Source organism: Fusarium odoratissimum (assembly GCF_000260195.1).
Source record: "Fusarium odoratissimum NRRL 54006 unplaced genomic scaffold supercont1.15, whole genome shotgun sequence".
NCBI classification, from domain to species: domain Eukaryota; kingdom Fungi; phylum Ascomycota; class Sordariomycetes; order Hypocreales; family Nectriaceae; genus Fusarium; species Fusarium odoratissimum.
In genome coordinates, this window is record NW_022158701.1 from 694,296 (window position 1) to 713,610 (window position 19,315).

Here is a 19,315-nt window from a genome sequence, read left to right on the forward strand (position 1 = left end):
TCTGATTCGTTATCTCAACCTCCTTCTTCCACTTCTCATGATGCGTAAATACATGAGCAAGCGGCAAAGACCCTGCGACTTCTGCCGTTCTCGTAAAACAGCTTGTCGGATTGAGTCTTCCCCACCATGTCGGTTATGTCAGCAATACGGGAGAGAATGCACTTTTGTAGAGGCCGCCCGACCTCGCAAGAGGCAGCAAACGACCGAGACCAGCCCTGGACATCATGATGCGAACGATGTAGACGGGCCATCTAAGGAAGTCATTGAAGAGCCCCTTACATCATTTGAGCAGGATATGGTTTCACCGACAGGAACTGGCACCTTTCCGGATATCAATATAGACTTCCTTCAAGATCTCGACATAGACGGTCCTGAATATCAGTTTATGTTCCAAACACCTGATAACGACCCTCCATCTACCGCGGCTGAATCAACAGATGGCTCATACAGCAAGATCTACCCGCTTTTGGATGGACACGAAAATCTTCATCCAGAAACGCTTGGACTCAGTGGAGATATGGATCCCTATCTCCTCCAACGATATCAATCAGATGAGCATGGCACATTCAAGTTCAAACAGCTCGCGATACGATCAGTGAACAACAACCCACCTGTTCAGTTCCTAATTTCACAGCCATCGCTGTTTGCTCAAAGTCGAAAAGAGGCTGGACATACTGGCGCGTCAATATCATCGCAAAGAGCGGAGCTTGAGAGGGCCGTCTCTCAAAACATGGGCAAGAGGTTGATAAGTCTTTACAACAGATTCATCCCACCACATTACCCAATATTCTCAACAGAGTCCCCTCCTGATCCGGCAACGAGTGCACCTTGTTTGCTGGCAGCTATCTACTCAATTGCACTCCCCTTCGCCATGTACGACGACCAACTCTGCATCGATATGGCTTACGACTCACCTGACGCAGAAGATCTGGCTGTCCTCATTAATACTGCAGTTGATTTCGACATCCACTCTCCCAACATGGCCACCGTTCAAACGCTCTTCTTGCTCATCGCCCGACCATCATCAAACCCATTAGTGTCAGATGCATCATATCGATGGACAACAATGGGGACGCTAGTATCAGTAGCTACAAACATTGGACTTCATCTTGATCCCTCACTGTGGAATATCCCGTCGGCCCAAATAGCTGCGAGACGTAGACTGTCGGTTTTCATATACGCGCTTGATAAGTGGCTAGCAGCTGCTTTGGGAAGGCCACCTCATATCAATCGCGAGAATTGGCTGGTGGATGAGCTGTCGACTCAAGACGAGCATGCTTCTGGACTTGGTCCATCGCAGTGGGCTGATATAATGGATTTCTCAGCCCTAACATCTTCCCTAGCCTCCACTCTCGATCGTCTTTAGTAAGTAGATTTCTGTCACCCAGCGCTGTTTATTGAAACTGACCTCCTTTTTGCTCTCTTCGATCATCAAGTCTTATTCAGCGGCCAGAAGAGATGCAAGCAACCGTTCTTGAGCTCTCCAAGACTTTGGAATATAGAAAGACCGACGGAGCAAGGTCAGCAGACCCTAGCAATGACAAATCAATGCCTGGATTGTCTATCAAGCTCGGCTACTATTACACACAACTACTAATACTGCGCGCTGCCGTGCACGCCCAAAATTCTCACCCCTCAGCATCGAACACTTCGGATCAATGGTCCCCACGCAAGAGCCTGAAGACAGTTCTGGAACAATATTCCGACTTCCTCAAAAGCCTCAAGAGCGACGAAACAGCAGAACACTGGCCACCTTGGTGCCAAAGCGCATTCTCGTCACTCTGTTTCGCCATGTTGTTCATGCTTGTCTCGGCCGCTACCTATGAAGAAGCACTCTCATGGATGAAGCTACTTCAAGCAACACGGAGGCAAATGCGTCTCAAAGCCAATGCCTTCGTAATCATTCGATTGGGTCTACTGAGAATGGATGCCATATTCTGGCGAGGAGTCGATCAGGTTCTCAAATTGGAACCGCACGTGAAACTTGCGTTGGATGCGTCAAAGCAGGGAACATAAATTACACATCTATATAATTCTGCTTACAATAATGACCTTGTGGGAAGGGTGCTGAGAATATCCTCGATGCTCTTGACAGCATCCAACGCCATACCATAGCCAGCTTGAAAGCCTGTACCACCAGCACCATAATTATGCACAATCACACGTCTTTCTCCATCGACGGGGATCTCATCACGCTCAATTCTTGCGCCACCTTCGCGAGATGGGCGCATGCCCGCGAATGCAGCCAAGACTTCAGGTTCCCTCTGCTGCAGCTCTGTGCTTAGTTCCGTTGTCCTTTGGAGGATGGACTCGCTCTCCGACGAATAAGTGGCGCTATCACTGCCATTTTGTCAGTTTTTCGTCTAAACTTTAGAATCAAGGATCTTACTCATTGCCCTTTTGCATGTATCCTCCCAAAATTACATTGCCATTTGATCCAGGTCTCGGGATGACATACGTCTCATAATCCTTGCCGTGACGCATAACATTTGTGCTGACATGAGATGCCCTCACGAGCAGAACCTGACCTCGAGTTGGATAGCACTTCTCGTCTTGTACGCCTGCAAGTGTCTTTGCTGCGTTGCCTGTGCAATTGAAGACAACTTTCGTGGCCGGATTGTTGTACGCCTCATAGATACTGCCGAGCTTTCGGCGGATGAACCGCACACCAAAGTCTTCTCTCAGTCTTTTGTACAGATACAGGCAGTGAGCGGGCGCGTTAACGGTCAACGTGGTGAACGCGCATCCGAACTTGACGCCTTCAGGAAGTTCTTGAGCAGACAGAGCTTGGAACTACAAATCGTTAGTATTTATAGCAGCAGCCGAAGTCTGCCAACTTGGTATCGACTCACATCATCAAGATAATCAGCCATAGCCTTGATCTTGTCATGCGGCACATTATCATCCCAGAACTCAATTGACGGCGTCCTTTTCACGAAGGACTTGTCAGAATCTTCTGCAGCGAGTTTCTTGAGGTGTGCATAGCCGTGGCGATCCCATTTGATCGCATTGGCATCGGTGCCAGAAATGGCGGAAAAGTTGCAGCCAGCCCTGGGCTTGTTAGAGTGCTTCAGCATGACAAGAATGGAGGCTCACCATGGTGAGGTGTATGATGGTGAAGTGTCGCCGGGAAGGTACTCGGCTATCACCGTGATATTCTTTCCATAGCCTTGTTGAGACAGAACTAGAGCGACATCGAGGCCAATGATTCCCGCCCTTGAATCCTTGTCAGTGAAGGTTCAGATTATGAGTAGGCAACTTACCCGACGATGACAATGCTATCAGACGCCATTCTTGATCTTCAGGTATGCAATTAATAGATAATACTCGATGGAACTCCTGATTAGATAGAAGACTTTACTTCTGTATGGAGGAGACTTGAGATTTATCTTCCGTCGCTCGATCTTTTCACGCTGCCGACTAACAGCCGCGGACATGTCCGATTTCGCCTAGTCTCGGCCAACCCTTGTCCATCTCCATCGGCGTCGCATATGATTGGTGGCGTTTGCAGAGTTGACCGCGGGAAACATCCCCACGGAAAGATTATTGAACTTTGAGACACGAATCGTACGATGACTCGTCAATTTAACGGTCGGTATCGGGGGGTAGAAATATCGAACATCGAGAAAAGCAAGAGCGATATCCAATGCGAGTGAGTCATTTGTCTTGTTCTATACAACCGCCATTTTCTCACCGTAACGCCTTCACGCTGTAGGGTAGTTCTCGATCAACGAAACAGTCATTCATTGGAAGCACCATCCTGTTCTGCGAAAAAGCCAGTAAAGCAGTCTGTAGTATCAGTCTATAATATCAACTACTAATTTTCGATTTATATACTAAACTCATGTACATATCTTAGCAACTCAGTCGTATCCTCAATGAACTCGAAACTCTTAGCCAATCCCCTCTCCGGATGATTATAATGCGCAAAAGCATGAGGACAACCACTATAACGCTTCATAGTGACCTCATTCCCTCCATCCTTCAACAACTTCCCATAATACTCCCCCTCATCTCGCTCCAGATCGAATTCTGCAGTAACGATGTGCGCCCGAGGAAGGTTTTTGAAGTTTGAAGCGATGACAGGTGTGAGAATCCACTCGTTGTTCAGCTTTTCCTCAAGCTCGTCTATCAAGTTATGTTAGTATGACTTTGTCTTTGAGATAACATAATTGTGCTTACCAGCATCCTCGCCAACAAAATATTTCAAGAACCATTGTTCTCGCCCAAGAGGTCCCCAGGGTACGTCCTTGAGCTGCAAAACACTCTCATAAGGACAATTCTCTGCTGTGAGTTGTTTTATCTTGGAGTTGCAGTATCGCATGTCTGTGGCCGGGACAATCATGAGCTGCAACTTGATGTCGATGCCCTCATCACGAGCAAGGTGGCCCAGAACAGCAGTCATGTGACCACCGGCTGAAAGACCACCAAATGAAACGCTTTTCGGGTTGACGTTAAGCTCAGTCGCGTTGTCTATGGTCTACACACAGTTAGAAAAGTATCCCTTATGGAAAGCTCGACCTTACCCATTTCACAGCATCCCAGCAGTCGTAAATAGCAGTTGGATACCTACATTCAGGACCCATGCGATAGTCAACGTCAATGACTTTGATAGCCGCCTTGTTGCATATTTGTCGACACCACGCCGCTTCCGATTGAAGACCGCCCAGTACCCAACCTCCACCGTGGAAGTTGATATGAACAGGAAACGGCCCGGGGCCTTCTGGAGTGTAGACTCTGATCGTGATCAGGCCTTCTGGCGCTGTCACAGGGATTTGTCTATCCTCAACATGAAAGACTTCGGGGCCTTTCCATGTTGGATATGTGAAGCTGTACTTTGCTGGATTGAGACGGTATTCTTCAATGCTGACCTCATCAGCTCGAATCATGGAACTTCCATGAGTGTTCCATAGTTTTCGCCATTCCGGATCCAGGTCAGGGTATTCATCTGGTCCTATTTCTAAACGCTTGAGGCTCGGGAATGAAGCTGTGACCTCTTCGGTTGCTGTCGTAGTATAAGACATGGCGAGAATAACAAAGATAATAGTAAAAAATTAATAAGCTTCACTAGATAAATCTCATTAAAATACTATTCCTGAACAGCATCTTATTTTATCTCCCATCTAAACCGCCTTTAACATCGGCGTCACTCCTGATTGGCGGCGTTCTCAACGCCGATCAACCACGCTATCTCTCCTGATAGCGCCAGATAGGCCGTCAAACGCCGCCTATCAGAACCCACAGCGATGACCCCGCGTTATCTCTCAGCAGGGTTCCCAGCAGAATGGGTCTGCCGGTCCGGGGTAATTTCTCCAACTCATGATGTTTATATACAGGGCGTTGCATCCCGAGAAATGAAGAACCCACCATCGTTCGAGAGCCGAATCATCTATTTATTACCTCGAGTGAATTGGAGAATATGACGACTGAAGTGAACATGGAGAAGAAGATTGAGAGCAATCCTTGTGATGCTAAGAGCATTGCGGGACGTGAGGAGCAGTGGCACGGTTTGCGGAGGGTTCCTGATAAGCTACCCAAGATTGCGCTGCTGATCTTGGCCGTCGAGGTAAGAACCTAGTGCTTCCGAGTATTCGAGATACGGGTAGTTGGACTGACTAACGACATGTAGCTTGGTGAGCGATTTACCTACTTTGGTCTCTCTGGACCGATCCAGAATTACATCAAGTTTGTCACTGTCATGATACTTTACACCTCTTGCGATACTGACAGTACTCAGCAACCCATATGATCCTAGCTCCGATCTGCCAGGTGCCCTTGGAAAAGGTCAGGCTGTTGCTACGGCCCTCGGAAACTTCTTCAAGTTCTGGGCCTACGCTTCGACAGTCATTGGTGCCATCGTCGCTGGTAAGTCCATAACTCAACCTTGCTCAATCGCTTATGTCTAAGTGATAAACTCCAGACCAATATCTTGGCAAGTTCCGAGCCATCTGCTGCGCCTGCGTCATCTATGTCATCGGCCTCGTCATCCTCGTCTCGACTTCAACACCTACAGCCCTTCTTAACAATGCCGGCCTTGGAGGCCTCATCGCTGCCATGGTCACAATTGGTCTGGGAACTGGTGGTATCAAGGCCAATGTTACGCCTATGTGTGCTGAGCAGTATCAGCATTCGCAGCCGGTTCTCAAGACTCTCAAGTCAGGAGAGGAGGTCATTGTTGACCCAGAACTCACCGTGCAAAGGCTCTTCATGTGGTAAGACACGTTTACTCAGTCTGGAATATGCACCCGCTAATCAACGTCAAGGTTTTACTGGGTCGTCAACATTGGAGCCCTGTCACCGCTCATCACAGTCAATGTTGAAGCCCACCATTCTTTCTGGCTGGCGTACTTGGTCCCATTAATGTGAGTCCAATCTCCCTCACCTGAATTACACATCGACAGCTGCTAACCATTTTAAACAGTGCCATCCTCATATCCGCCGCTGTGTTCATCTCCGGTCGAAACAAGTACATCCGCGTTCCTCCAGTTGGCTCAGCCATTCTCGATGCGTGCCGCACTACCAGTATCGCCATCAAGGAGAAGGGCTTCCCCAATGCACGACCATCAGTCCTTAGAGCTTCAGGCCACAACGACAAATACCCACTGGCCAGTCAAGAGAGATATACTGATGAGTATGTTGGAGATGTCCAACGGGGACTCAAGAGCTGCAAGGTAAGTGACTCGTCTCATGACTTTCAAGATGAGGACTTACAATGGCGTCTAGATGTTCCTGTTCTTCCCGTTCTACTTCATCTGTTGGAACCAGATGTGGAATAACCTCATCTCCCAAGCCGGGACCATGGCTCTCCACGGAACACCCAATGATCTTCTCCAGAACCTCGATCCCATTGCACTTTGCTTCTTCATTCCCTTCCTCGACTGTAAGTAATCTACTAGAACATCCTAGCCTACCATTTCCTAACATTAGGTGCTTCAGTGATTGTATATCCCCTTCTGCGAAAGTACAGAATCGACTTTGACCCTGTAACCCGCATCTTCATGGGTTTCATGTTCGCCTCCATCTCAATGGCCTACGCCTGCGTCCTTCAGCATTATATCTACAAGTCACCACCAAACAGTATTCACGTTTGGATTCAAGCGCCATCTTATATCCTCGTGGCCTTGTCTGAAGCCTTTGTTATCATCACAGGTCTCGAGCTCGCCTTCACACAGGCTCCCAAGAAGTACGCATCCGCACGATGATACCTTAGTCAATATACTGATTATGATTTATTAGTCTTCGATCTGTCATCTCAGCTCTGTTCTGGCTGACCATCGCCGTTGCTGCTGCGATCTGCATTGCCCTCGGCGCAGTTTCTCAGGACCCATATCTCGTGTGGATGTATGGAGCTGTAGGTATTTCAGGGTTTATTGCTGGTTGCGCGTTTTACGCTTGCTTCTATAAAGGGCGGAAACAACATCTTTCCCGAGATGAGATCGTCATCGAAGGCAGTTTAGGAAACTAAAACCTGGAAGAATCTACATAACAAATACCTCGTACAATATAGATCGACATTTTTGTTTATAGATCCAATCGGAAGAGTAGCGGACCGTCGGAGATGCGAATATGACCTGACTTTATGACCTGGAAAAGACCCAAAGTTCCGTCAAGTCAGCAAGGAATCACAAGAGGATCATCGGAGCTGATAAAATTAGTCTGTCTCCGCCTCTGCAGATAATTCTGGAATGAATGTCAACCCATTGTCGGCTTGGGTCTGTCAGAAAATCTCCACTCTTTATGAGAATCTGGTTTTACAAAGTGAAAGCGGATTCCAGCGTCAGATGTATTCTGACACTTCCGGGGCCACTTTCCATATGTGCCTGTAGATCACGATACAGGGATCGAAATCCTTGCTCCCGCTCCCGTGAATCTCACGTTATATGACGCGTGCCAAGGGACCCATCAGTGAGACTTCACGAAGCTGAACGAATGGCAAGGGACTTGTTCCTAGCTGAGCCTCGCTTCGATCCACTAAACGCACCAGAAATTACCTAAAAAGTACCTTGTAGATCTAGGCTTCCGCTGCATGTTCTCCGTATACCTTACGGAACGAGAATGAATGTTGCATCGATCGTGATGTCATGAATGAATCTATGGACCAGCTTCTGACAGTGGGGAAGGAATCGAGATGCTCGCTATCACTATAAATGTCGTCTTTGGTCCTCCAAGCATCCAGATCCATCAATAATCACAAATAAATCTTCTCTCAAACCATCATTTACATCTAACGACACTCAAACAAATTCGTCACCATGCACTCAGCCTGGGTAAGCATTCCCTAAATCCCAGCCCTTCCCTCAGCTAATAATCATAGACTCTTGTTACCCTTCTCCTCGCCTCCTCCGCTCCAGCTGTCTTGGGCGGCAAGTGTAACGCTCCACGCGAAGCGGGCGAGAACAACAACTGCTTGGGGGGTTCCTACAATGATTGTGTAGCGAGGAACAACCAGCTGTGCACCGGCGAATGCTTTGGCCAGCCCGCCGGAGGAGCTGGCGCCCCATGCTACACTGGATGCACTACTAGGAACCAGCAGTACTGCGCTGGCTACTGCATGAAGATCAGCAACTGTGATGACTGCATTGAGAGTCTCAAGCAAATGGGTGCTGCGGGATCCGATGAGCAACACAAGGAGACTTGTAGCCAGGAAGGTAAGAGATGCCCGAGAATCTGTGAAGAGTTTCTGTTTACTAACGTAGCTGTAGGTGACTCGTACTACTGCAACTGTGACTCTTAGTAGTCAGCGCGAAATTCTAGTAGATTGACGTTCACAGCATATCCAGGCAAGGGATACTTACATGCTGTTGTTAACTAGATTTAGAGTCTACAAGAGAGATATCAAGCCCTCCTTCTCACTGCTCTCTAATTTGAACTTAATATGCTACTTGGCCGATTGCTGGCCGTAAGATTAAAGTTTAGGGTGGAAGATAACATGAAGGTCCGTGAATGGTGAAGAGATGCATTCCTATGCTAACTAAGTTCATTGTGCTGAATATATGCTGTCGGCTACATGTCTCAACGGCAAATAGCATATCTAGTCCACAATTTAGACATTATGTCACAATGAATAACCAATTGCTATTGCATATATGATAATAGAAACTTTTGTCATGATACTCTATCAATCAGAGCCGTCGTCCGGCTTAAAATGTCTGCGCACGCTGAATATTATTCCTAAAGCTAAGCTGCCCCTCAGTAATTTCACAAGTAGAAGTCTTTTGGGAATAGAATATTCTTCGACTCCTCACCCCCCTGTGACCTCCATCACCTTGATCAGACTTGACCGACCGTCCAGCAAAAACGCCGACGAAATGACCCGTTGGTCCTCCTTACCTACCGAGATCCGCTGTATGATCTTGGAGACCCTGACAGCACACAAATCCATCGCACCGTACGCCTCGGTTTCAACGGAATGGCGAGACTTTATTGAAAAAAAGACCTTTGCTCATCTTAGACTTCATCCCTTATGCCTCGACCACCTCGAGCAGCTCGACGATCACTACAGGGGGAGAATCGAGCATCTATGGCTCAATATAGAGCTCAACCGATATACTTGTCGATCGTGCCGAAAGAGAGAGTCGCTTACATTGTCGTATTCCATTGCAAAGATCCTAAACGAAGCCATCACCAGGCTATTCTCCATCCTGACGACGTGGAGAGAGCCTTTGACTCTGGAACTTAATGCTTACTGCCCAAGCGATTCGGAACACTGGTTCAAAAACAGTTACTTCGGAGCTCCTGGTGAAGACAAATTCGAGTGTCAACCGCATAGCGCAGATCCTATTCACGATCCAGAGCACGGGTGGTATAGGGGCCGTGTAACTAAAGCGCCACCAGACGACGCTCTACGACGTCCTTTTGGACAGGTATCTGAGCTCAAATTTCGACAGAGCCTCCCTTCAGTCCATGCCGTGATTAAATTCGTTGTACGTCGGCAGTGCCGTCAGCAATTCAATCCTGAAACCTTACAATACCTCTGGTCAAAGCTTCCAAACTTAAAAGAGATCAGCTATGAACCGTGGCAATCACACTTGAACATAGCACAGCGAGTTTCAGATATAGGCAAGAAGTAAAATAAAAGTAAATGATGGTATAGTGCTGACAGAATAAATAATAGGTTTTCTAAATACGATCCACAGCCTCCCGGAAAGCGTTAAAAAAGTCACCATATTCGAAGATTTCAATGAGAATTTCCTGGAATTGTTTGCTCTTGGTAGAGGTTTGCTCTCAAACCTAAATCCAGAACGAGTCAGGCTTCCCTATCATTTCCTCGGCACCGTATTTGCCGCGCGAAGCCGGCAGCTCGAGCATCTTTCCGTCGCTTTCATAATCGATGCCCGCCATTTCTTCGATGCGTCTCAACCAAATTGGAGATGGCCTCAGCTACAAACTCTCACACTGACAGCCCGAGCAATCGCCAAGGCCAACGCCCGTCAGGTCAACAAGCTACTTCAAACCGCTGCACAAGTCGCACTCAACATGCCTGAGCTTCAGACACTGACCATGTGGCACGGAGAAAGAAGAGAAGCTTGTGCTTTTACCTATCGCCGAAAGCATGGTTCGATATACTGGCAAGGTACACGAGATGTGAGGCTGGAGTCTGAGACTCTCGAGGCATGGGAGAAGGTAGCCGTAAAATACGCTGGGAGAGTGCTCACAGTTGACAGAAACCTGTTCATGGAGGATATCACGTCTCATGGGGACGCGGTTCACCATTTGGGTCTGCATCATGTTGTTGACAGGGTATCTCTACAGCAAATACGAGCTGAGAATAGAGTCTCTTGGCTTTGAGTACGTAACAGAGGTGACTTTATGGAGAGAAATTGCGGCTATAGCGACTCTTCAAGACGAACCAGACGATCTTACTATCTGGTTCGCAGAGGGGAGTGAGTCCACCTCAGGAAGCCCATCGGAAAGCCTTACAACAAGGAATGTACACTTTTACCAAGGGAGTTTCTATATTCACATATGAAGTCTCACTCTTTGTCAGCTACATGCGTATCCTGCCAAGAAAGATAATTAATTCTTGGTTGCGGGCCAAAAGGCGGTCTGCGAAACGAAACATGGAAGAGAAACCTTCAGACCTTTAGCCTTAGTGATGAAAATAACTAACCTAAAAGCCTCCTTAGTCTATACTGAACTTAGCTAAATCTTTCTCTCACTTAGAATAGAGATCTGAGCTTTGCTTCCTAAGATAACGAAAAATCTGAATGTGTGAGTTTCATAGAAGTTGAGGAGGCTGAAAATAAATGGGTTGACGATGGCAAGTCAGTGACAACTCTGGGAAAATTCAATAGAAAGGGTTTGACGCTTTTGCTGCCTCTGAATGGTAAACTAATGAAGGAACGGGCCATAGCTTGACCTATTGTATCCCATTTGATCTTGGCAGGCAGGTGAGATGTTAGTCAGCTCTGAATAATATCTCGCTTCAGACAATGCCTGGCCTGATTCTAGATATCACCAACATAAAGTTTGCCGACCCTCCCAGCCCAAGCACCCCGGAAATCTCGTATGAGTGCTAGTACCAGCCTATTGTCATGTTTTCCTACAATAGCACAGGAGGCGTGCTCGGCCCAGCGCAAATCCGTCTCCTCCATCTACTTCCAGCACCGGAGAATAACGACTCAATTGAGTGTCGTCTCGAGGTTGTCGCACTCGAAGAAAACCCGATGTATGAAGCTCTTTCGTATTGCTGGGGCGACAGCTCTCAGCTTCAGGAAATAAAATGCAACAATGAAGCATTCCAAGTCACCGAAAATCTTCTCAGTGCACTCCATCACTTGAGGAATGAGCATTCCGAGCGAACGCTATGGATCGATGCCATTTGCATCAATCAGAAAGACCTGGAGGAGCGCCAATCCCAGGTTAAACTTATGAAAGACATCTACACCAAATCCCAGAGGGTGGTCATCTGGCTGGGTCCCGATCCAGCCTCTGATGGAATCAACCACCTGTTCGAACTGATACCAACGACTGAAAATCTTGCACTGCCTCATATTAGCAAAAGTGGACGAGAATTCTTCGAGAAGCATGTAATCCCAGCTGGTGGCTGGTATCAAGCCGAGGACAAAGCTTCCTCCGAAGCCCTGGCTAAGAATGATTTTGTTGTACCCGACCCAGCCAAAAAAGGCGCAGTCGCTCTACTGAAGAGACCATGGTGGTCAAGGGTGTGGACTGTTCAAGAAATGGCTCTAGCTCCCAGTGCGATCATCATGTGCGGCGATTTAGCTGCCCCAGTACTGGACGTCAGTCGCACAGTTGGCTATATCATGATGTACACAATCAGCAACGCTTTCAATACAGGGGATGACGAAGATGTCTTGAATCTGGAAGACAGCATGTTAGCCGACAATGATGGCAAACTTGCCGTCGCCATACTGCGGTTGCGTCGCAGTTTCGGGAAGAACAAGGAGCTTGCAGTGCTGCTCCATCTTCTTCGGTGGCTGAGAGCCAAAGACCCGAGGGACAAGGTATACGGCTCTCTAGGCATCGCCACATCAACATATGGGATCGAGCCGGACTACACGATTTCCATTGTGGAATGCTACGCACGTGCAGCCTTTAAGATCATAAGCGGTAGCTGCTCATTGGAGATTTTCAGCACTTTGGGAAGGCCGTCTTGTATACCACCTACTTTGACAAGCTTGCCTTCGTGGGTTCCTGAATGGAGTTACGACGTCACTAGTGTTCCGGATGAAGAGAGAGCCCCCTCCAGCATCAAGAACCCAATTACAAGGGAGAACCAGCGAGCACCAAAGTTGTTTGAAATGAGGGACGCGTTTCCTGAAGAAAAGGCGTCCAAATCCAACATACCTTTCACTGCAAGACTTCTAAACGATGGAAAAACACTAATTCTCAAGGGTGTCATCGTGGATGAGTTGAACAATGTTGGAGAAAAACTGATATACCCTTACGAAGGGCCTCGAATACAATCTAACGATGTAGTCATGAGCTCAATTCGAAATTTCAAGCGACATGCGAAGATGGCTGAGGCTCTCGGGGGAACCATAGCTGTTATCCAAGGTTGGCAAGACCTGGTGTTCAAAACTGAAAATCTTTATACGATGCCCGGTGAAACCCGAAAGGATGCTTTCCTCACAACCATATTGAGTAACCGGATTCGTCTCAGTGCTAATCGACGCCATGTTCTGGACTGTTTTGGACAGAGTATAGCAGGCTTTGATATGACTACGACTGGCACAGTTATAAACCAGCTGCATCTCTCACACGTGGTACCAAAACTCTATCGCCAACTACTCGGGTACAAGAAAGCAAGCAACATGGAAATGAGCGACATATTGACGATGGGGAAGTCCCTCGCCGACGTGCAGTGGGCTTTTGATCAAAGAATGGCGACGACGAGCTCGGGATATCTCTGTTTGGTTCCTTGGCCTACTCGCTCTGGTGATCGGATTGCGCTGCTTCAGGGAGGGAAGACGCCCTATGTGCTACGGAAGGCAGGGGAGAAATGGAAGATCCTTGGGGATTGCTACGTTCATGGAATCATGTCTGGCGAGGCATGGAGTGATGAAAAGTGTGTTGATATTGAGATTATCTGATCAAAGTGCGAAAGTTTACGGGGAAAGGTGCGAGAAGAGTGCTGCTAGGTGGAGAGACGGGGGCGGGCCTCCACATTTCATACAACCATTTCTCCAAAGTTCCCGATGGGATAACTGTGGTCGCCACCAGATGTTTTAATCCGTATCTCGTTACACAAATCGCTGGGATATGGAACATTCCAAGCGTCATGAACAAAGCTTATCACGATTTATGCTTGAGAGACAAGTTTGTCAACACCAGACTAAAGTGTTTAGTATAAGAGAGGGAGCTCTGCTTGGGGTATTCACCACGACGAGGAACTTTATCCTAATGGGTACACTTTCGACCCATTCGCTTCGTACTGGTACACAAGGATGAGGGTATTCGGGACAGTGCGGATGCACACACTATGATCACTCCCTCACAGAACTATGTTCCATTTGGGATTGGAAAGTTTTCTTGTCCTGGGAGACAATTTGCAGCTGTTGTCACAGAGGTGTTTCTCGCGTATTGGGCGATGAATTATGATTTGGAAGAGGTCCATGAGAAGCCTCGTTTCTTGAGTTTGGGACATCTTCCTGTGCCTGCCATAGGGCAAAGCTGAGAATCCAGAGGCAAGCAATCTGTGTGCAATGTCAAGCTTACAATCAAGTTTGAAGTTTCCCTGAGGTGTCCCTGTGTGTCACTAAGTCGGGTCTGGTCATAGGCCATTGTGACTGCGATTGTGGCATGCTTATCGCGGGGGATGGACCAAGGCTTGATGCCTGGAAGGAACAAGCTGTAGGCGAGCCAAACTCCAATCAGCAGCATGACGTGAAGGGTTTGTTTACAGGCTTCAATTTATCTTGTAGGCAATCAAGCATATCGGAGAATTGTTTATTGTGGCACGGCTATATGCAGCTTGAGTGATGGGTGGGCCTCCTGCATTGACATCGCTTCTTGGTCCTTCTGATAGGATGGCTCAAGACGAAGGTAAACGGGCTCAATCATGTAAGTCAGTCATGGTTTAGGAGTGAAATATTGCAGAAGATCTCCTTTCACTTCTCCATCTTTCATCCTTCATCCTTCATCACACTTGGACTGCTACATTCAAGTACACCCCTGCTTACCAAATCGTTTTTCGAAAGATGACATCTACATCAGCGATTAGCCTCGCCAACCGCGTGGGCCACGGTCAGTTCCTATCCTTCTCCGTCCAAGTTGCGCAATGATAATCTGAACACCAGATCCATCAAAGCCAACAGTGATCGGTCTCTACGGCCTTCCAGCTACCGGGAAGTCCACCGTTCTCGAAGGCCTGGGCAACAAGCTCGGCGAGACAGAGTTCGCATTCTTTGAAGGCTCGGACGTCATTTCCTACCTCGTCCCCGGTGGCCTGAAAGCCTTCCAGAAACTCGAAGACCCCGAAAAGAAAAAGTGGCGAGCGGAAGCCATCACCCACATCAAGAATGAAGCTGCAGCCAGTGGCAAAATCGCTGTCGTCACTGGACACTTCATGTTCTGGTCAAAGGAGGATAGTGCCCCCTACGCTGTGTACACGCCCGTGGACTTAGAGACTTTCACCCAAATCATCTATTTACCCTAATGCGTTGGTTCTCTTGTTTCAGGTCATGAATGATAAGAAGAAGAGATTTGACATGACCAGCCTGAGCGCGGAGAATTGGGTCCTTTGGCAAACCCTTGAAGTCACAACCTTGCGATACCTCTGTCGTGTCGCATCTCAGAGACTTGCATGACCTCCATGTATGGGCCTTTGGTGATAGTCTATTGGACATACCCATGCTTTGGGAAGTGGACCAAGCCGTTGTTGTTGTTGGTGATGAGAAGAAGAGAAGCACGACTATGGATGCAGCCTTGGCCACGGCCATTCAAGATGATCACCTGCGAGCGCGACAGGTCCTCCTCCCAAGTACATCGTCACCTAGACTTGACAATAACAGTCTACCCGTGGTCAGCTTTGACGATGGTGACTTCGTCAAGTCAATTGTTGATCCCCGCCGAGAACGTCGCCCACTGAAGAAGTATGACGCTACCAACAAAGCTGCCTCCAATATTCTCATGTCACCCATGCGCAGCGCTGCAGTATCTGGCCCCATGTTACGAGAAGCACATGCCAATGTCGGCCGTTACCTAGCCACTGAGTACGTATTCAAACTCATTGGTCTTGAGGGGTTCACCATCTCGCACGTGCAGGGCCATCAGACAACCGGTCATCGTCTGCGCAACGAAGCTGAGACTTCAATCATCGCTTTGATGCGTGGCGGCGAACCCGTGGCATTCGGCATCAGCGATGTGTTCCCACAAGCCATGTTCGTTCACGCTTCTAGTGCAGACGATGTCAAGAAACATCACGTTCAGGGACAGTCGAACGTGATCTTGGTGGACTCTGTGATCGACAGCGGCAAGAGCGTCATTGAGCTCATCAAGCGCGTCGTCCGTCTTGAACCCAACATCAGTATTACAGTCGTGGCTGGTGTAGTTCAGACTGAGGCAATCACTGAAGGTCATCTCTTTGCAAAGGTGATGAGACGACACGGTGCTGGATTGATTGCACTCCGAATTTCGGAGAACAAATTCACGGGAACGAAGACGACCGACACTGGGAATCGGCTCTTCAACACGACTCGCTTGGCTTAAGACTCTTCAGCGCGACGCCCCAGCGGTGACTAGGATCACTCTAGGAATAGGTAGATGTAGTCGACTATAGATTTCACGAGAAACTGAAGAACATTTGACATTATCTAATTGAAAGGCGATGTGATCCATTTGTGCCTCCACTTCCATCAGCCATCGCCAACACCCACACAGAAGTCTTAGCCCTCATTGTTACAGTTCGTACAGTAATCCATAACAACCTTACAAGAGTTCGACAACTCAATGTGTCCACACATCCAAATGTTGTCATTGTTCTTCGCATTCTCACGTCTGTATCCAAAGTTAGTAAGTAATCCTCAATCAACAGCTGGTGAAGGGGGACTTACGCTTCCTTGATGAGCTTACCGCTCATACCGATACCATAGTCATCACAGCTAAACTTGGCAATACAAGCAGCCTGTCCCATAGACATGACCATGAGAAGACCCTTCTTAGAGCGGCTGTAGCGCGTAGTGTAGCCCGTGTAGATGGTATCGTCTTGGAATTCACCAATGGCGCGATCACATGCGTCACCGAGACCGGACTTAGAGAGACCGTCGCTAGTACCGCACTGCCCAGATCCATCGTTATCGACGTGAGTCTGCGTAGGGACCGGTGTAGCGATAGTCTTTACGTCGCCAATACCGTTGGAGAAGGTAGCTGTGACGTCCTTGTAAACCTGTCCATACGCAAGGGTGTAGGCAGTCCAGGCGAGGACAGTTCCATCAATGGTCTTGGTGAGAGGTTCGTTGATGGGTGCTTGTGTAGGAGGGGGAGATTCAGTAGCTGGGTCGACCTTGGAGGGATACTCGGTGTAGGCTTCACATTTATTATCGATGAGTGTAGCTGTCGCGATGTACTGCTTGCCTGAGACGGTGGTGGAGCACTGGCAGTAGGCTGATGTGACGCGGGGACCGCCGTAGATGCCGCAGGGGTAGTATGTGCGTACTGGGGCGGTGGTGATGCCCTCGGTTGAGCCGGAAGTGATGGTGTCGGTGGTTCGGTCGGAGGGACGGGTTGTTGTGAGGAGGGTGCTGGGTGTTGTGGTAGCGGGGACTGAAGTGTCAGTCTCCTCGGCCTTGGAGGTCTCTTCCGTCTTGGTGGTTTGATCAGCGGTGCTAGTCTCATCGGCAGGCTTGGTAGAGGTCTCTTGGACAGAGGTCTCAGCAGCGGTGGTAGACTCAGGACCTTGGTTGGAGGTAGTCACATCAGCAGCCTCAGTGGAGGTAGGCACATCAGAAGTACCAGTTTCGGCCGCACCAGCAGAGGTCTCGCTACCAGTAGCGCCATCGCCGCTCGTGGGAGGCAGAGCAATCGAAGTCTTAGGCTGGGTATCAGAAGCAGCGGGCACATTGGTAGTCTCCCTCATCTTGCAAGACCCCGTAGTCTCAGTTGTCTCAGCAGAAGTCGTAGTCTCAGCCTCAGTGGAGGTAGGCTTCTCAGTGGTACTGGCCTCCGTCTTGCTCTCCTCTGTCTTGGACTCTTCCTCTTCAGTCTTAGACTCCTCCTTCTCAGTCTTGGACTTATCCTCATCTTCCTCCTCCTCACTCTGCTCCTTGAGATCATTGCTGTTGTTGGTGAGAGTGCTCACAATGGGAGTGACGCCCTCGACAATGCCACCAGTGATCTTGCCAGTAACATCCTCAAGGTTGGAGACGACACAAGACAAGGTGTTGATGACGTTGGAGACAATGTCGAGAAGTCCGCGACGTCGCTTACCGGGACAACCACCAGATTCATTACCGCCAAGATCCTTGATAGCACCCTTGACACCATCGATCAAGTTATTAATCTTGTTCAGCGTATCTGTCTTGAGACCATCAGGGTTATTGGTCCAAGCGACAATGATAGGGATGATGTCGTCGACCTTGGAGTTATACTCTGAGGCAGTGACCTGAGCCTGAGAAGCAGCAGCAGTGGCTTCTTGAGGAGGAGCAGTGACGGGGGCTGAAGGGGCATCGCTGGGCTTGTCGCTTGGCTCAGAGGCCTTTTCAGTTGTGCTGGGGATGTTGTTGACGGGAGCAGTGGTGCTAGGAGCATCGGCCTTGTCGGTTGTGGTTTCGGGAGGGGGCGCCTCAGCGCTGGTGTCGGTGTTTGGAGGAGGGATGACAGCCGAGGTAGTCGTCTCAGCGGGTGCCTGAGCCTGGGTGGTGGTCGTCTCAGGACCAGGAGCAGGAAGATCAGTGGTTGTGTCGACAGGTTCAATTGCGTTGCTGGTAGTCTCAGTCCCAACCGGAACAGCAGTGTTTGTGGTGGTGTCGACAACCGGAGGAGGGACGTCGCTCGTAGTCTCTGTTCCAACAGGAGGAAGATCAGTTTTGGTAGTCGTACCAACTGGCTCAACAGCCTTGTTGGTAGTGGCAGTCTCAGTACCAGCAGGAGGGGGAACATCAGTGCTGGCACCAGGAGTGCCAACAACGTTGGTCTCTGTACCAGCGGGAGGAATCCAGTTCGATGTAGTCTGTTCATCGGTTGTAGTAGGAATAGGGTTCACGACAGGAGCATCAGTGCTGCTCAACACATCCACGATAGCTGATGTCTCGGTACCAACAGGCGCAATCTCAGCGCTGGTGGTAGCATCAACAATCTGGCCAATAGTGGTAGGAGTCTCAATCACAGGAGCAGCATTGGTAGTTGTGTCAACGACAATAGCGTCATTGTTGGATGAAGTCTCAGTGTTGATCACAACAACGTCTGAACTTGTAGTAGGAAGAACGTCAATGGGCGCGACGGCGCTGGTGGTAGTAGAAATGAAGGAATCAGTTGTAGTGGTATCAGTGTTGACGTCTCGCTCATTAAGCTGGTAAATTCTATGATGAATTAGCTCAGCCAACTCACTTTCGACGGCATGTAACTCACTGGTAAGGAACGGCAGAAGTGAACTTGGCTCCGAAAGACAAAAGAAGGAAACCAATGCCAATTGGCATGGGAGAGTCTGTAGGGCGCAACATAACGAATGAAGAAGCTAACCCAACCAAGGTTTGCGATACTAAAACAATCGACAAAAGAGCGCCTGTAGGAAACAAAAGACTTTAAGTAAAGTCAAGAATAATAATGGACTTATTTACAGACATTTACATACAAGCCTCAACATTAAGAGGATGACTTACATGGATTGTAAGCCATCTCCATAATTCTAAATTAC

The 19,315-nt window shown here is 48.6% G+C and overlaps 9 protein-coding genes across 9 annotated transcripts; 6 read left to right on the forward strand and 3 right to left on the reverse strand.

Moving 5' to 3' along the window:
* Positions 1 to 40: 40 nt before the first annotated feature.
* On the forward strand, positions 41 to 2,180 carry FOIG_09450 (uncharacterized protein; the record flags this gene model as incomplete). The annotated part of the gene is made up of 2 exons (XM_031209726.1): positions 41 to 1,365; positions 1,437 to 2,180. 2 exons carry the CDS (start codon positions 41 to 43, stop codon positions 2,014 to 2,016), a joined length of 1,905 nt encoding a protein of 634 aa, XP_031060813.1. The 3' UTR covers positions 2,017 to 2,180.
* On the reverse strand, positions 1,580 to 3,691 carry FOIG_09451 (uncharacterized protein). The gene is made up of 5 exons (XM_031209727.1): positions 3,264 to 3,691; positions 3,097 to 3,216; positions 2,853 to 3,051; positions 2,390 to 2,793; positions 1,580 to 2,340 (listed from the first exon to the last, which is right to left on the reverse strand). The coding sequence occupies exons 1-5, from the start codon at positions 3,290 to 3,292 to the stop codon at positions 2,040 to 2,042; spliced, it is 1,053 nt and encodes a 350-aa protein (XP_031060814.1). The 5' UTR covers positions 3,293 to 3,691; the 3' UTR covers positions 1,580 to 2,039.
* A 138-nt stretch (positions 3,692 to 3,829) lies between these two features.
* FOIG_09452 (uncharacterized protein) lies at positions 3,830 to 5,024 on the reverse strand (the record flags this gene model as incomplete). Its single annotated transcript, XM_031209728.1, has 3 exons — positions 3,830 to 4,128; positions 4,183 to 4,480; positions 4,527 to 5,024. The coding sequence occupies 3 exons, from the start codon at positions 5,022 to 5,024 to the stop codon at positions 3,830 to 3,832; spliced, it is 1,095 nt and encodes a 364-aa protein (XP_031060815.1).
* A 312-nt stretch (positions 5,025 to 5,336) lies between these two features.
* Positions 5,337 to 7,465, forward strand: FOIG_09453 (uncharacterized protein; the record flags this gene model as incomplete). The annotated part of the gene is made up of 9 exons (XM_031209729.1): positions 5,337 to 5,566; positions 5,630 to 5,685; positions 5,738 to 5,865; positions 5,921 to 6,212; positions 6,264 to 6,362; positions 6,422 to 6,671; positions 6,724 to 6,880; positions 6,937 to 7,183; positions 7,237 to 7,465. The coding sequence occupies exons 1-9, from the start codon at positions 5,420 to 5,422 to the stop codon at positions 7,463 to 7,465; spliced, it is 1,605 nt and encodes a 534-aa protein (XP_031060816.1). The 5' UTR covers positions 5,337 to 5,419.
* Positions 7,466 to 8,252: 787 nt separating this feature from the next.
* FOIG_09454 (uncharacterized protein) lies at positions 8,253 to 10,070 on the forward strand (the record flags this gene model as incomplete). Its single annotated transcript, XM_031209730.1, has 3 exons — positions 8,253 to 8,267; positions 8,315 to 8,648; positions 9,226 to 10,070. The coding sequence occupies 3 exons, from the start codon at positions 8,253 to 8,255 to the stop codon at positions 10,068 to 10,070; spliced, it is 1,194 nt and encodes a 397-aa protein (XP_031060817.1).
* Positions 10,071 to 11,534: 1,464 nt separating this feature from the next.
* On the forward strand, positions 11,535 to 13,556 carry FOIG_09455 (uncharacterized protein; the record flags this gene model as incomplete). The annotated part of the gene is made up of 1 exon (XM_031209731.1): positions 11,535 to 13,556. The coding sequence occupies one exon, from the start codon at positions 11,535 to 11,537 to the stop codon at positions 13,554 to 13,556; it is 2,022 nt and encodes a 673-aa protein (XP_031060818.1).
* Positions 13,557 to 14,663: 1,107 nt separating this feature from the next.
* Positions 14,664 to 15,121, forward strand: FOIG_09456 (uncharacterized protein; the record flags this gene model as incomplete). The annotated part of the gene is made up of 2 exons (XM_031209732.1): positions 14,664 to 14,709; positions 14,763 to 15,121. The coding sequence occupies 2 exons, from the start codon at positions 14,664 to 14,666 to the stop codon at positions 15,119 to 15,121; spliced, it is 405 nt and encodes a 134-aa protein (XP_031060819.1).
* Positions 15,122 to 15,315: 194 nt separating this feature from the next.
* On the forward strand, positions 15,316 to 16,173 carry FOIG_09457 (uncharacterized protein; the record flags this gene model as incomplete). Its single annotated transcript, XM_031209733.1, has 1 exon — positions 15,316 to 16,173. One exon carries the CDS (start codon positions 15,316 to 15,318, stop codon positions 16,171 to 16,173), a length of 858 nt encoding a protein of 285 aa, XP_031060820.1.
* A 176-nt stretch (positions 16,174 to 16,349) lies between these two features.
* On the reverse strand, positions 16,350 to 19,121 carry FOIG_09458 (uncharacterized protein; the record flags this gene model as incomplete). Its single annotated transcript, XM_031209734.1, has 3 exons — positions 16,350 to 16,461; positions 16,518 to 18,980; positions 19,030 to 19,121. 3 exons carry the CDS (start codon positions 19,119 to 19,121, stop codon positions 16,350 to 16,352), a joined length of 2,667 nt encoding a protein of 888 aa, XP_031060821.1.
* Between the last annotated feature and the right edge of the window lie 194 nt (positions 19,122 to 19,315).

Bases quoted from the DNA above. Each gene is read 5' to 3' on its own strand.
- FOIG_09451 (XM_031209727.1), bottom strand. From the start codon at position 3,292: ATGGCGTCTGATAGCATTGTCATCGTCGG. The intron at 3,052-3,096 runs GTGAGCCTCCAT...TAACAAGCCCAG, and splicing joins CCATCATACACCTCACCATG to GGCTGGCTGCAACTTTTCCG. The intron at 2,794-2,852 runs GTGAGTCGATAC...AACGATTTGTAG, and splicing joins TGGCTGATTATCTTGATGAT to TTCCAAGCTCTGTCTGCTCA.